Genomic DNA, 15,465 nt, shown 5'->3' on the forward strand with positions numbered 1-15,465 from the left:
TGTACATCCTAGCCTGGCTAGTTTAGCTTACCTTGGTAAGGCTCAGTTTCCTCATCTGTAAATTGGGACCATCTGTAAATTGGGATCATCTCTTGCTAGTATTATGGAGATAAAACACACACACACACACACACACACACACACACACAGTTACTAGTAGAGTGCCTGGCATGTACTAGGCAACTAACTCTATTATTCAAACTCTTTCAGTCTGACTCCTTGCTTTGTCTGCCCTCCCCATGAGCCCCACGCTCCAACCCCACCTCACCACCTGTCAAACTTGGACCAGGCCCTGTGATTTTATACCATCTGTGTCATTTATCAACTCATTGTCTCTCAACTCTAAATCCACTCTTTTTGCCTGCTCTGTGCTGATGGAGCTGGGCCTTGTAAGTATTTCTCCTTTTCCAGCTGACATAGTTAAGCTTTGTCTGTACAGTGTACTAAAGGGACATTGCAGGGGCGCCTGGGTGGCTCAGTCAGTTAAGCGTCCAACTTTAGCTCAGGTCTTGATCTCTCAGTTTGTGAGTTCAAGCCCTGCGACAGGCTCTGTGCTGACAGCTCAGAGCCTGGAGCCTCCTTCAGATTCTGTGTCTCCCCCTCTCTCTCTGACCCTCTCATGCTCATGCTCTGTCTCTCAATAATAAATAAAAACGTTAAAATTTTTTTTAAAAACTAAAGGGACATTGGAGGGGAATGGCTCTTCCCTTCCTGGATTCAGATTGGCCTGCTTCCTGGGTTCTGGAAGAACATACTTTCTTTCCACCACTTGGCCCAAAGTTTCTCCAGTGTGAGGTGTCCACAGGGTGTAACTTTCTCAGTTTGTCTGCCATATACTTTCCCCAGCTTTTCATTAGGGTGGGAGTAACATAGCCAGGAGCCCCAGACAGAATGGCCCTGCACCCAAACTCAGATCACTTCTACCCACACCTTCTCCTCAGCCCTACACACATTCCACAAGGCTGTCCATCTACAGAGCCAATCACCTGATTTTTGTCCTCTGGAACTGACTGATGGGAACCACCCTACAGACGTGCCCAAGCCATATGCAGAAGTACACTAGATTCCTAGAGAGAGAGATGTCTCTGAATTATTCATGTCCCTTAACATGCTGTGTAATACACGACTACACACTAACATCCTACACGCTTCGTATTTTACTTATTTTGCTCATTTTATTTCTTGTCTTCCCAACACCTCCCCCTACGACTGCACTAAAAATGCAACCTTCGTGAATATAGGGATGGACTTTTGCCTGTATTGTCCCTGTGTCCCCAGAGCCTAGGATGGCGTCTGGCATGTCATGGGATATTCAAATATTGAAGGAGTGAAGGAAAGATTAAATATTGGATGAATGAGGGGCGCTTGGGTGGCTCAGTCGGTTAAGGGGCCGACTTTGGCTCAGGTCATGATCTCGCCATTCGTGAGTTCAAGCCCCACATCTGGCTCTGTGCTGACAGCTCAGAGCCTGGAGCCTGCTTCAGGTTCTGTGTCTCATCTCTCTGCCCTTCCCCTGCTCACGCTCTGTCTCTCAAAAATAAATAAACGTTAAAAAAATGTTTTTTAAATATTGGATGAATGGTACATGAATAAACAAATTCTTAGCTATTCGGATGAGGGCTTGTAGGGAGCAGGACAGCCTGGGATTAAGGAAGCCGCCTAGGACCGTGGCACGGCATCCTCAGGTCTCTCTCTCGGGATGCAGTGGTCCAGCAGTGGTCCAGCGTTCCTTTCCCGACCACTCACGAGTTGCTCAGCAACTGGCCGCCCTGCCCTCCGCCACCATTAGAGGGCGCGCGGGCGGGGAGCCATGAACGCGCACGCGTGCGCGGCGCGGCCCAGCAAGGGCTGAGGGTACGTCACTTCCTGTTTCTTTAAGGGAACGTGGCTTTCCCCGCAGCGTCCGTCTTCCTGTGTGCGTCTCTGCTGCGGCGGCCGGAGCAGGAGTGGGACCCCGAGCGCAGCGTCGCCATGGACTCGGCCCTCAGCGACCCGCACAACGGCAGCGCCGAGGCAGGCGGCGCGGCCAACGGCACGGCGCGGCCGCCTTCAACGCCCGAGGGCATCGCGCTGGCCTACGGCAGCCTCCTGCTCATGGCGCTGCTGCCCATCTTCTTCGGCGCCCTGCGCTCCGTGCGCTGCGCCCGCGGCAAGGTAGGGCCGGAGGCAGAACCGCGCGCGCCTGCCACCTCCCGCCCGGGACGTGACTGCCGGGGACCCTTCCCCGACCCCGCCCTAGACGGGACAGACACCACCTCTCCCCGGACACTGACCTTTCCCAGCTCGGATCGCCAGAGCTTCCCCACCCCGAGGCCACATCCGGGAGCTGGCCTTAGGTGCCCGAGGATCTGACGCCTTCCCAGATAGGGACTGGCTTCTTCTACCCCTCATCGGACCCCGACACATCCCTCCCTCCGTGCAACATGCCGCAGACACTGTCAGCCACCCATGCGATTGGGCATATACTGTTCCGAGCCTGCTGGCCTCAGCCACATCAGCCCCACCTTCTGCTCTGGCTGCTCCTCCCATATGGGACACCTCATCCTGGCCTCTGGGTCAGCCCTAGTCTGTACCTGATGGGACGCTGGTCCTGACAACTGAATGGTACAGTCCCCTGTCATTCCTCCTTTAGGAACTTGGCCTCGTCCAGCCTAGGGCAAACTCAAGGATCCAGGTCCATCCCTGAGCTGCGACACCTGTCTAGCTGAAATCTGTGACCCCCTCTCCTAGAACCCCCAGATCAGGCCCTTGCAGCACCCCCCAAAAAATTAACCCAAAGATATAACGCAGCTAAGGCCCCAATTTTTGGCATGACTTCTCAAACCACTTTCACACAGCCAGCCCCTCAGAACCCAACACCATAGCACGGCTCCTTTTTTTTTTAAGCAGGCATAGGCCTTTCTTTGCTGGTTTGCTCTGTCCTAGGGAGGGAGCCCAGACCCTACCTCAAAGTAGCTTCCCTTCCTGGGCTCCCTAAGACAGTCCCTCCCCCAAATTTGGTTTACCTGCTGAGGAACTGAGCTGCTGTTGGCCTCTCTGATGAGCCTAGGCCAGATCCACTCCTGACCTTCCGCAACATATGTCCCATCGGAGGACCCTGGCATCTCCCACCTCCTGACTTCCTCCCCTCACCCTTCTTCCCTATATTCAGCTCTCTCCAGCCCATTGCACCAGTGGCTTCTCACTTCCTGGCACCCTCTCCCCTCCTGATCTGTAGCTCCTCCCCGACCCAAACCTGACATTGAACCTCAGAGGAAGCTGTCTTACCCAAAGAGGGCAAGTCCACAAAGCAACTGCCACTTTTGAAACTGCTCAAGCCTGGGTTCTCAGAACATTACCCAACTTGAGGCCTGACACCTTCCTTCCCGAGATCAGAGAACCCACTGTTAGCTCCTCCTATGGACAGACACAAGGGGGAGTAGTCGGGCAGGACTTAGGTGGCCCCATTGTCCTTTCCATTCAGCCTCTTCTAAGCAGAGTTCACATGGCCTTCAATCTCCCTGCCATGCCTTTTGGGCAGACACTTGTGCAGAGGTGGGGCGGGGGGGGCTTCTGAAATAGACCAGGACAAAGGAAGCGAAGGCGGTATGGGACGAGCTGATCTGAGAGGCTCCCCAAAACTGAGTAATTCTCCTTGGTGTCTTCTCCACAAGGATCACTAATCTCTTAAGCAAACACCTTACTGACAACAGAATTTGCTGTACCTCTCTTGTTGTCTGGGGCGGGGGGAACATGCTGCAAAAATGAGTTGGTCAGAGCTCTGTCACCAGGGGCTTTAGGGCGCCTGAACGGAGGAGGGATAACTAGCTCTGTGGTCGCCGTACAGTAGCGCTGCCAGATTTGGGGAGAACGTTTGAGCATCCCTGAGGCAGGGCAGAGAGGCTTTGTGCTGCAGGTGGACTTGAGCCTTGATGCAGAAGTACAAGTTCAGCTAGAAGACGTTCTAGGCAGAGGAGACCAGGTAAGCAGCTGTATGAAGCAGCAGCAGAGGGCGTGCCTAGAAGGGAGCTTCCCGTCCACCATAGCTTCCAGATTCCTCCGCCACCACCTCCTGCAGGGCAAGGGAGCTGCAAAGCTGCCTGAAATTGCAGGCACCCAGGCCCACCATGGATAAGTAGGATATTCTGAAAGTTACACAGCCTTCCCCGTCTTTGGGTCTCCAGCAACTGAATGTGACAGGGGAGCCAGTTTTATTTTCCCTGTTGTGCAGAGAAACGGAGAGTCCACGAAATGACTTCTCATGATCGCTCTGCCAAGTAGGGACAGAACTAAGCATTGCTGGATCTAGTCCAGGACTGTCCTTGATGTAGGTGCCTCCAGAAGACCCACACAAATGGTATTTGGGCCTGGGGGCGGGGGGGGGACAAGCCAAACAACTCCCTTCTTCTACCCTGAGTCATGTTTCCCTGCTCATGTGGCAAGGAGAGAGAAAAGTTAGTGTGGGGACCCAGGAGTTTTGATTTCCCCCGGTGTTGGACCTTAAAGCCAGCTGAGAGAGGGCATGCGTGGACAGAATGGTCCCTGGAGCCAAGTTGTCCGTAACAGGCAGAGCAAATTGTGAAATCATAGGGAGAAGAAGGAGGAGTGCCCAGGAGTGTGTTGGGAAGAAGTAACCATGGGGGGGGGGGGTCTTAGAGGGGTTCCCATCCCTGCCGGGGACCCGTGTTCCCAGAGAGGAGCAGATCCCAGCCCAGGCGGTAGCTGGGGATCAGACGGCTTCAGAGGCTCTTGGCCTATAACTCAGAGGGGCCCCTCAGCCACCCGCACCGGGCCCCTGCTGTGTGCCAGGCTCTGGGCTGGGTACCAGGGGTGCTGGGACAACGAAGGCCAGGACCAGCGCTCCCAGAGCTTAGTCCCCACGGAGAACCAGATGGGTGAGCAGCCGCCTAACCCGAATCCTAATACGCTTCCCAGGGGAGACCGCAGCCTCCTTTGCATGGATGGACGCAAGTTTGGCAAGTTGTGGGGGGCAGGGGGCTGGGAGAGAGGGAGGCAGCGAGGTATCACGGACGGTGTTTAGGGAGACAGCGAGCAGTGTGGTGGTGGTGGGGGACAGGGGCATGGAGGCCGCAACAAGACGCTCGCTCAGGCAGCCTGCAGCCTTTCTGAGCGACAGAGTCCTGAAGGCAACACAGCAGTTCATCTTCACAGTATGACTACACACGTGCACTTGTAAACAAAACAAACAAACCCAAGCCAAGCAGAAGTACAAGGGAAAAACCTCCCCAGGACCACTCCTTGAAGGAACCCGGTTAGCTATTCAGTGTGTAAACTTCCAGCGGTTTTTTGCTGTGTGTATACAAACGTATCATGGATGTGCCTGTGTGTATATACCCATGGAGGTTTATTTTTATAACAGTAGGAGTTTACATATTGCTCTGCGATTTGATTTGATTTTTTTCCTACTTTAGCACTATGTCTTGGTCATTTTTCTATGTGAGTATATGCAGATCCACCTCATTTTACGATAGGGAGGGTAAGCTCGTGTTATAGATTTCCGAAGGTGCAGAGGGGCGCCTCGTGAAAGCCCCCCACCCACCCCCGCGAGCCAGTTTCCCTCCCCAGAGGCAGCCCCGTTACCTGTTCCTTGGACATCCATCCAGGAAATTCTGTACCTTTACAAATACATAAGCACATGCTTTCCCCCTATTTTTGCTGTATAACTTCTGTTTTGTTAGAAATACACTCTTTTTTGCACCTTGGTTTTTTCGCCAACTCTTTGCTGGAGATCAGATATGTCAGTACACGTGGGGTGGCCGTGTTCTTTAACAGCTCTGCAGTCTCCCACCTGTGCCCCACGGCTTGTTCACAGCCCTGGTGATCCCTAGACCAGCAGCGGCAGCACCGCCTGGGAACGTATCAGACATGCAGATTCTGAGTTAGAAACCGAAGGTGGGCCTGGCAGTCGGTCCTCACAAGCCCTCCTGGCAGTTGTGGTGTGTGCTCAAGTGCGAGCCTCCGACTTACAGTCCTCCACGGGTCGTTTAGCCGGGCGTCAGTCTTTTGCTATTACAAACCATGCTGAAATTAATCCAATGCATTTGTTAGTTCACACTTGTCCATATTTATAGGATTTTTTTTTTTTAATTGGTCTTCTGGGCCGACGGCTATGTGTGTGTTTGATTTAGATGAGTTTTACCAAAATTCTGCACCATAGAGGTTGTATAAGTTTACACCCCCACCGGCAGTGACCTCAGTTCTTGTATAATGGCTGCGTCCAGGGCTTTCTGAGCCAAGTATGTATGCTGCGGTCAAGCCGAGGGTTCAGAAAGTGCTCCTGGCAGGGCCAGTGATGGGCAGGAGGGAGAATGGGAAGGAGGCTGGTGAGGTGGTCGTGGTAAAGACTGCAGTCGAGCACAGGATTGGAGTGGTGGGGCTGAGTTCTAGAAACGCCTAGGAAGCAGCATCGTGGTGAAGTGAGTGAGTGAGCGTGGTGGAAAGGAGAAGAAGGGCTAGGGTGACAGAGTAACAGAATGGCCCGCAAGTCCCAGATCATTTCTAGGGCATGGCTAGGAAGCAGTGCTCCCAGAGCTCGGGCCGAGCCAATGACTTGAGACTGGGCATGTCTTCCCTCACTGCTTTTGCTTCTGCCCTGATAACTGAACGTCCAGAATGTCACCGGGAGCTAAATTTATTTCTGCTATTTGTGTCAGCTTCTCTCCGCCCCCTACTCGAATTATGTTTTGTGTTTAGGGAGCTATTGCGTTTGCCTAAGGGCGTCTGGCTTCAAAATCCACGTTGAACTGGTAGAGAATCCTGACAGCTTTTTGTACTTTTGTAATGATGAAGGTCAACTGTTTTATTGTCACAGGCTCCCTGAGCACCTTGCCACCGCTTTTCCAGCGGAAATGTCCAGGTAGGGAAGGTAGAGGTCATCTAGGAAGTAGTGGCCGAGAGTTGGCACATTGGAACCGGACTGCCTCCATGTGAATCCTGGCTCTAGCACTCACCAGCTGTGTGACCTTCAGCAGGTTACTTCACCTCCCTGAGCCTCTGTTTCCTCGTCAGTAAAGTGGAGCTCTTGAAAATACCTGCCTCGTAGTAGGGTTTTTGTGAAGATGAAGTCGTGTAACGCTTGACATCTAGAAAGCTGTCTGTAAATGTTATGCTTGCTACTGTTGTCAGATTTCCAGTCTCCCGTTCAGACTCAACATTGCAGCGTGGGTGTTTACACAGTCACCCACAGAGGAGACCAGATTCTCCTCTTTCTAGTGAAGCATGGGTCCCACCTTGGCTTGTCTTCAAGTAATTGTAAGCCTCTTCCCCACCCCCTTCCCCCAGGTTACTGGGCTGAATTGGAAGGAATATGTGGAAATGAGCTGTAACACCGGGTTGTGGGTGAGGCCAGAGTCCCACATGATCTGCACCTGCAGCTCCTCTGCCTTGTACATGCTTCTCTCCCTCGTACACAGAGCAGATTCCTCAATTTGGCATGTATCTCGCTCCTGCCCTCTACCAGACACTGTGCTTGACCTTCAGGGCCTTGCCTAGGTACCATCCTGTGGTTCCCTTCTACTTCTACTGTATCATCATCATCATCATCATCATCATCCAGAGAATCTAGACAGTGTATGTGATAGCTCAAGGCACAACACTAACTATTTCTAATCCAAAGTCGTAGAATCCTGAAACTCATCGTACGAGGCTCTGAGACAGAAAACAGCATTCCTGGGTCTCACAGCTAAGAAGCAGCAGAACTGGCCTTCTGACGTCAGAACCTTCTCCCAACTGTTTGGCCCTCGTACTGGGTATCACACCAGTATACATCCTTTTTTGTCATGTGCCCCATCGTGTGGTGGTATTCTGTTCACACGGCAGGGTCTTGGCCCCGCCTGCCTGGGAGCTCTTGGAGAGGAGCAGCTGTCTAATTTCTGTTTGAGCCTAAGCTCCCGCTGCAAGGGGCATACTCTGAATTTGTGGAGGAATTTTCCCAAGCCCCCCAGCACATGGCTGCCAAAAGCAGAAACCGAGGGCCGGGGGAGAACCCTGCCTTTCTGTGGCAGGACCGCTCTCCTGCCTGCCCCCCCACCTCCCAGCCCTGTGCCTAGCACACCTCAGCCGTGCGTGTGTCAGGGTTTGGCGAAGCGCCTCCCACTCACCTCTCCCTGACCGTCACAGCTCCTCACACGGTCACAGGACTTTACGGTTTGCTGGGCTGTTTCATAGCCCATCGCATTTCGTTGACATCTTTTGGTCCTTTTAGAGGTAACTAAAGCTAGAGATTGTGCTCCTGTTTGATAGATGAGTAAGCTGAGGCTCAGAGAACAAGGACTTACCTCAGTCACCCAGCAACCTTTTAATAGAGCACTGAATACCTGTGATACACTTTACATGCGTCATTTGCATGTGTGTGATTTTTATCTGTAGAAAAATTCCCAGCAGTGGAATTGCTTGGTCAAAGGTATGTGCATTTGTGGGGGGGGGGGGGGGGGTTGTTTTTTAAGTTTATTTATTTATTTAGAAAGAGAGAGAATCCCAAGCAGGCTCCACATTGCCAGTGTAGAGTCTGATGCGGGACTCGAACCCACAGACTGAGATCATGACCTAAGCCAAAGTTGGACGCCCAACCAACTGAGCCACCCGGGCATCCGCATTTGTGATTTCTGACAATATTGCCAACATGCTCTCTGCGGGAAGACTGATCTACCGTCCTGAAGGCTCCGTGGGTCACCCCTGTCCCCACAGCCTTACTAGCTCCTTCTGTTACCAGCATGGGGCCTTTTGCCATTCTGATGGATGAAAACGGGAATCTCAGTGTGCTTCCTTTCCAGTTTCTCTTATTAAAGAAGTGAGGATGAACTTTTTTTTTCCTGCGATTAAGAGCTTTTTGTGGTTCCTGTTCCCTGAGCCTTCTCTGTCCTTGGGCTTGTGCAAATTACAGTTTGATGCAACCGCCAAGTCGCCCTCCTCAAAAGGCTAGACCAGTCTGTGCTGAAACCGGCAGTGTATATGCATCCCCCCCGCCCATCTCCATCTCATGACCATTGAATGGGCTTGCCGCTCTCTGCCCCCATCCCCTTCCCCTCCTGCAACTTTTCCTCCCTCCCTTGAGCAGAAGGCCTGCCTGAGGCAACACCTGCCCTCTCCGGGCAGCCTCCCCTTTAGCCTGGTTTGTCCTGCTGGTTTTTCAGAGGCAGCTGTGAGCCAAGAAGTTAATGAGACTCTACAGCTGGACATGACCCCTTGTCCCAGGGATGCCGGTACCTTGTTCACAGGACAGAGGTGGTGACAGTGGCATCTTGGGCACTGTGATGAGAAGGCTTCACTTAGATACGGGCAGAAGTCTCGTCTGGTGGCTCGGATACAGACTAGAATTACACATCTAAAACGCAGCGGGGATTGCGCTGGGGGAAGGAGGCTTAGCCCGGTGGGGAACCTGGGGAAGGTTCGTGGCAGGGACCCTGGCCAGGTCCTTGAGGACTGACGCTTCTGCCGAGCAGAGAGGGCGTGGAGAGCACGATGATCTTGAAAGCTTTTGGCTCTGTGTTCTTTTTTACTATAAATTTGAACCAGAATTTGTACCATGGATGGGTTTTCATTAGAATGTCATCTGGCAGGAGTCTGACGCTGATTCAGTCCTGTGCTGCCCCGTTGCTCCACTTCCAGTTTGTTCGGTTTTGACAAGTAGTGATGGTATTTTGACTACATCCAGGTTTTTTCATGTAAATGTTTATCCTCTGTCATCCCTTCACCCAAATCATATTGCCGCCAACTGTAGCATCTGCCATGGTAGATGTAATTGTGGCTTCTACTCTCACCAGATCCGCTTTTCCCAGTCAGATTTCTTAAGTTTAAGTTTTGTCCAGATTTGCTTCTTACGGCCGGGGTCTTCCCACACACGGTGTCAGCTGCCGCTGTGGCTTTGTTTCTCCTCACACCTGTTGGCTAAAAAATTCATCCTGCTTAGCTAATCCAGGAGGAAACTGGGAATCATTCTCACGAGGCCTAGGACTGCTCTGCCGTTACCCGCTTCCAGGGGGTTTTCTTTCAGTCACTACATTCCGGAACTGCTCCTGTCGTTGCTTTTCTCCCCGGATAGACCACACGTGCGCTGCGTCCTCCCTGGACTGTCCCTGTTGGGGCCCAGGTCTCCCCGGTGGCAAAATGGCAGGGTGGGCCCTCTTGCCCCGGACCATCTTTGCCACATTGATGAAGCCCTGGGTCGGGAAGACGTGGAGGGGAAGGAGATGAATGAGCTGCGGCCTTCGGAGGCCCGGACCGCAGCCCCCCCACCCCCCGGCCCCCCGCTCACAGCCGCCTCTCTTGTCCGCTCTAGAACGCCTCGGACATGCCGGAGACCATCACCAGCCGGGACGCCGCCCGGTTCCCCATCATCGCCAGCTGCACGCTTCTGGGGCTCTATCTCTTTTTCAAAGTAAGTCCTTTGCCACCCGTGTGTCATTTGGCTTAAATAACTTTGTTTTGTTTTGCCCATCACAGGGGGACATGCATGTTCATTTGTAGAAACTAAAGAGCAGGGGGGAAAGTCGTAATAATCCGCCCCCAGACCGACTCCATAGACATAACGTCTGGGACTCCTTCCCAGAGTCTTTATTTCTTTTCTCCATGTAGCTGTTTTGTTTGGTTTTCATGATACCGTTTTGGTCGCACTGTACTGTTCATGCTGGGACGGGGGCCCGCCACACCTCTGCCGTACTAATTGCCTTCTTTTTTTTTTTTTTTTAATTTACCGAGGTTTGTTTTCCCAATAAAAGTTAGGCAGGCTCAGTGTTGAAAACCTGGAAAACACAGAAAAGTAAAAAGGGGAAAACAGCAGTCATCCAAAACCCCACCAGCAGAGACACTCACAGGTTCCCTCGGGAGGTGTGTCCTTGTGCTGTCCCCCAGGTGCATGGCTCTCCGCCGCCACGGCCCCGCGGCGCCCTCACTGTGTAGCTGCTGCTTTCCCGCCCCGTCAACAGTGTCCTGAGCATCCTCTCCCATGACTGCGAACTCTTTTCAGGCTTTTGTTGTTGTTTTTACATAACGTGTAAAATCTCTTCCGACTGTCAAAGGAGTAATATATGCAGACAACTGAAAGGGAGGGGCAGCGATCAAGAGGGAAAAATGCACAGAGGTGACGGTCACTGCTGATGTTCTGTCATGTCTCCTTTCAGGCTCTTCACAAGCGTGCTCTGAACCTAGTCCTGGTCCCGTTGTGACCGTAGCACTATGTCGTTTGGTGTTGCAGTAGTGCGTCCCACGCGCTCTGTTCCTGGTCCCTGAGGATCCCTCAAGAAAGACATTTAATTTCCATTTTTAAAATTTTTTTATGTTTAAATGTTTTTGTGTTGGAGAAAGACAGAGCACAGCAGGGGAAGGACAGAGAAGGAGACACAGAATCTGAAACAGGCTCCAGGTTGTTCTGTCAGCACAGAGCCCGACGCGGGGCTCGAACCCACGAACCGCGAGATCATGACTTGAGCTGAAGCCGGACGCTTAGCCGACTGAGCCACCCAGGCGCCCCTAATTTACATTTTAAAAATACATGTAGATGGTTTAAAAAAAGGTTTCTCGTCTGAGGGAAGGTGTAGGTGAGCCCTGACCTTCTCCCTAACATAGTGTCTTGTGAATCACAGGCATAGATCTACACTTATGTGAAAATTTAAAAGCGTAGATCGGTGTCAGATAAAGTGTTCTTACCATGGAGATGTTTTTCTAGCGACACGGTCACCTCTACGTCCTCCTTTTTAACAGCTGCCTGCGGTTGTATTTTGTGGCCATGGCCCTGAGGGGGTATCCAGTGCTGGGATGGCACCGTGGGAACACCGCGCACGCGGTTTCGGCCCCTGGCACGTGTTCTCAAGCGTACCTGCCGTGGGAGAACCAGGCCGCTTATCGTCTCCACTTGTAATTTGAACAGACGGAGCCAGATCCCTCCAAAAAAGGCTACGTTCGTTTTCGTTGCCTCTAACCAGAGCGTGCTGACCCCCCTGTACTCTCGCCTGCAGAGAGTAGCCTCAGAATGCTTTGCCAGCCCGTGAGTGAGTCAGAAACATAATTTTTAATCCCGGTTTGCTGTTCCATCGCTCCCCCATTGCTGGACCAGAACAGCACTTCTTAACGGTTTCAGAATCTGCCCCCCTCCCCCCAAAGCAGATCCCCCATGGCTCACCTCCAGTATCCCCCTCACTTTAAACAGAAGAGGTCACCCCAATTTTTACCCTTAAAAATAAGAGTGCAGCAAATACCATCAGCTATTCACTGATTTTCCCCCCCTGGACCTCGGGTGAAGAGTTGGATTTATTCTCTGCTTTGGTTCACAGCACACAATAATCTGTCTGTGCCAGGCTCACCCCTCACCCCGAGTGCCCGCCTCCATTTCCCACCTTCATCGCCCTCTCCACGAACAGCATCTGCTCTGACGCGCTGGCTTTGTGTCCTCAGATGTGTGTCTCCTTGTAACACGTGTGGCGTTAGTGTATCTGTGTGTCCCAAGAGTCCAGCCTCCCTGGGTAGACCTGGGCAGCACTTCTCCCTGTTGGCTTTCCCGCTCCCCGTGCTTTTGAGATCTCCCTACGCCCGGCCCATTGCCTCCAGCTTGGCTGTTGGCACATACTTCTCAAGTCTCCGCCGTGCTGGGTGCCGGGGTACATACCCAGGCCCTTGCCTCAAGCCCTCCTAACGTCTTCAGTGCTTAGGATGCTTTCCGTCGGCTGGGTGCCCTCAGACAGGCGTTTCTGGCGGCAGAAGTCATGAGCATTTTTCTTTAAGGCTCTGGATGCTCGGCCCGTGCCCCTCTCCAGGCAGATAGGCCCCAGCCCGCCCTGTGCCAGCGGACACAGCAGACCTCTCGCCCAAGTCTCTGGAGGCCCGCGCTGAGGTCTAGGTCTCCAAGAGGCCGCTGCCTGGACAGCACAGCCGGCGGCTTCCCGCCGGGCTCCAGGCCCACAGCTCGCTGAGTGGTTTGCCGGACGGGCGGGCTGGGACGGAGAGAGAGTTTAGTTCGTAACATTTTTCCCTGTCCTACCTTATCCTACGTCACTTAAAACTGATTGTTTCGAGGCAGCTTATAAAAATCATACCCGACAGTGTAAGTCAAAGAAGTAAAGGAAGACATTGGGGGTGAAGGAGGAAATAACAGCATAAAAGGAAGCCTTGGCGAAGGACCACACCCTGACCCCGGGCTCTACACTTGAAGACGTGGGCTCCTGTGAGAGTGGCTCTGAAACCGGCGTGGCTGTGAGTTCCCAGCAGTCAAAGCACAGAGAGAGCCAGGCCTGGTGCACCGTTCTCCGGCCACACGGTCAGGCCCCCTGGGCAGGTCAGAGTTGCAGCCGGAGGCATCTCCCCACGGGCCCACGTGGAGGGCACACACCAAGAGGTCCACCACATCTTCCCAAAACGTGGCGCACGCGCCTGTGAACTTCGTTCATGGGGCGTTTTCTTTTCCTCGTCACACCGTAAGCCGCTGCTCTGCTTATCCACTCATTCTGCAAACATTTATTGAGTGCCTGCTGTGTACAAGGCCCAGAATGAGAAAAACAGCTGGCCCGTCCCTGCCCTCAGGGAGCTTCTTATTGGCTGGTGGAGGTGGACGCCAGTCCGTCACCTCAGTAAACGTGAGGTTACGGTCCTGAGGAGCAGGAACAAGGCCTGTAGCACCAGGAAACACGGAGGAGCCAGCCTGGCTAGTGGGAACCTCCGCTTCTGCCCCCCCCCTGCCACCGCCGCCTCCACCTCAGACAGCAGCGCCTCCGTCTCCCTCACTGCTCCCCCAGACCCCGGCAGCTGTCCTTCCCCGGCCGGCCCCTCAGCACGTCCCGCTTCTCCCGGTCCAGAGCAGAGCTGGAATCTGGCTGCTGCTTGCCCCTTCCCTCCACCCCCCAGCCGGGGGCACCATCCTCTGCCCACCAGGCTGTGCAGTGCCCCCCTCACCCGGCCGTCTGCCTCCACCTTTGCCCTGTGCAATCTGTCTTCCACACGGCAGCACAGGGATCCCCCCAGGCCGTCAGATCACGTCACAGCCCTGCCCTCAGCCTCCAGTACCAGCCTGTCTCACCCAGAAGAATCTATTTCTCCTCACGGCACTGCGGGGTTTCTCTCCCTCTTACCTTCCCAGCTTTATCTCCCGGCACCATCCCATTACTCCCTCAGCTCCAGGCTCATGGGCCCTCACTGTTCCCCATACACATGAGCAGCGTACCCACCTCAGGACCTTTGCACACACCCTCACCTCTGCCCCAAATGCTCCCTGCTCCCACCCCAGTATCCTCACAGCAGCTCTCTTGCTTCGCTAAGTTTCTACTCCTGAACAAGAGGAGTATCTTCTCATTGGGAGGCTTTCCCTGGCCTCCTGTCTAAAAGAGCGGCTCTCCCCTCTTCTCTCCGTCTCCTTGCCCTGCTCTGCTTCTCTTCTGAGCAGCATTGCCACCTGACAATATATTGCACATGTGGCTCTTTTGGGATCCTTTGGCACCCAGACTCCATGAGGGCAGGGACTCGTGTGCCTCATTCCTTGCTGTGTCCCCAGCGGTTTGCACAGTGCCGTGCACATAGTAGGCAGTCATTGTGAGCTGAATTGATGAGGGGTGGTCGTACCCAGGAGAGCTGCTCCGAGCCGAGAGCTAAAGAAGGAAGAGTGGCCTAGGCGAGGAGAGAAGAGCGTGTGCACAGGCAGGCCGCCTGTGCCGGGGCTCTGGCGCAAACGAGGCCCTGCAGAACGGCCGCCGCGACCACAGCAAGTAGGAGAGCAACGTGGCGTGAGCCGCAGCCGAGACGGTCCACAGTGACTGTCGGTGGGGGTGAGGGCCGAAGTGAGGGTGTGAGTCTGGAGTTTGTGACAGCGAGGCTATGAGCAGCATGGGCAGACAGGTGTTTAGACAGACTCTGTACCAGCCTTCTTGTGAGTGCTGGTGCCCCTTTGCCCCATATCCGGGCTACAAACCCTTCTAGAAACAGACTCAGTAGAGGGTGCAGGGAACACGGGGTGAGATGGTAGAGCCTTCGCGGGCCCCTGAATCCACGACAGCGACGGCTGGCTTCGGGACACTGGGAAAGGGAGCTGGACAGTGAGACCGAGAAGCACAACAGGGCCCGTAGCCATAACTTCCAGCCATCGCCCCAGGAAGAGTTGTCCAGAAGCACATAATGTAGAGGATGGAGCAGAGCACGAGTGACTTGTAACTAGTGTGCTCCAGGCCTTGGTGGCCGCCGTAGGGCGCTCCCTAGATTTGGGGGCAAGGAGAAGGAAGCTTGGAAGAGTGCGTTCTGAGGTTCAAGCGGCCGCCTTGGGACTCCGCACCCCAGACCATCCTCCCCCGTGATTCCCACGCGAGGACTCTGAGCACAAATCTATTGCCTGTCTCCAGGTCGCGGAGCCACCGAGCCCAAATGTACAGACCCCTTTGGGAGTGCGTCTGGAGGCCCGAGCTTCCTCCCTTCCATAGCTCAGGAGCTAGAGGGCCCCCAGCCCTCTCGGAGGCTCCTCCTGACACCGTGTCCTAGCTCCAGAGGGTGAGACCA

General features: G+C 53.9%; 1 protein-coding gene across 2 annotated transcripts in view; it reads left to right on the forward strand.

Annotated features, from left to right (window-relative positions):
- The first annotated feature begins 1,875 nt into the window (after window positions 1-1,875).
- The window catches only part of HM13 (histocompatibility minor 13), a 37,894-nt gene continuing 24,304 nt past the window's right edge, over window positions 1,876-15,465 (forward strand). The window contains exons 1-2 of one of the 2 annotated variants that reach the window (XM_039237737.1): window positions 1,876-2,154; window positions 10,277-10,375. In XM_039237737.1, coding sequence (XP_039093668.1) covers window positions 1,972-2,154; window positions 10,277-10,375 — 282 coding nt within the window. In that variant the 5' untranslated portion in view covers window positions 1,876-1,971. The remainder of the gene's footprint in view (window positions 2,155-10,276; window positions 10,376-15,465) is intronic. The other variant, XM_039237736.1, reaches the window with a different exon arrangement.

This window comes from Hyaena hyaena, unplaced genomic scaffold (assembly GCF_003009895.1).
Source record: "Hyaena hyaena isolate Hyena2069 unplaced genomic scaffold, ASM300989v1 scaffold_131, whole genome shotgun sequence".
In the NCBI taxonomy this organism is placed as follows: Eukaryota; Metazoa; Chordata; class Mammalia; order Carnivora; family Hyaenidae; genus Hyaena; species Hyaena hyaena.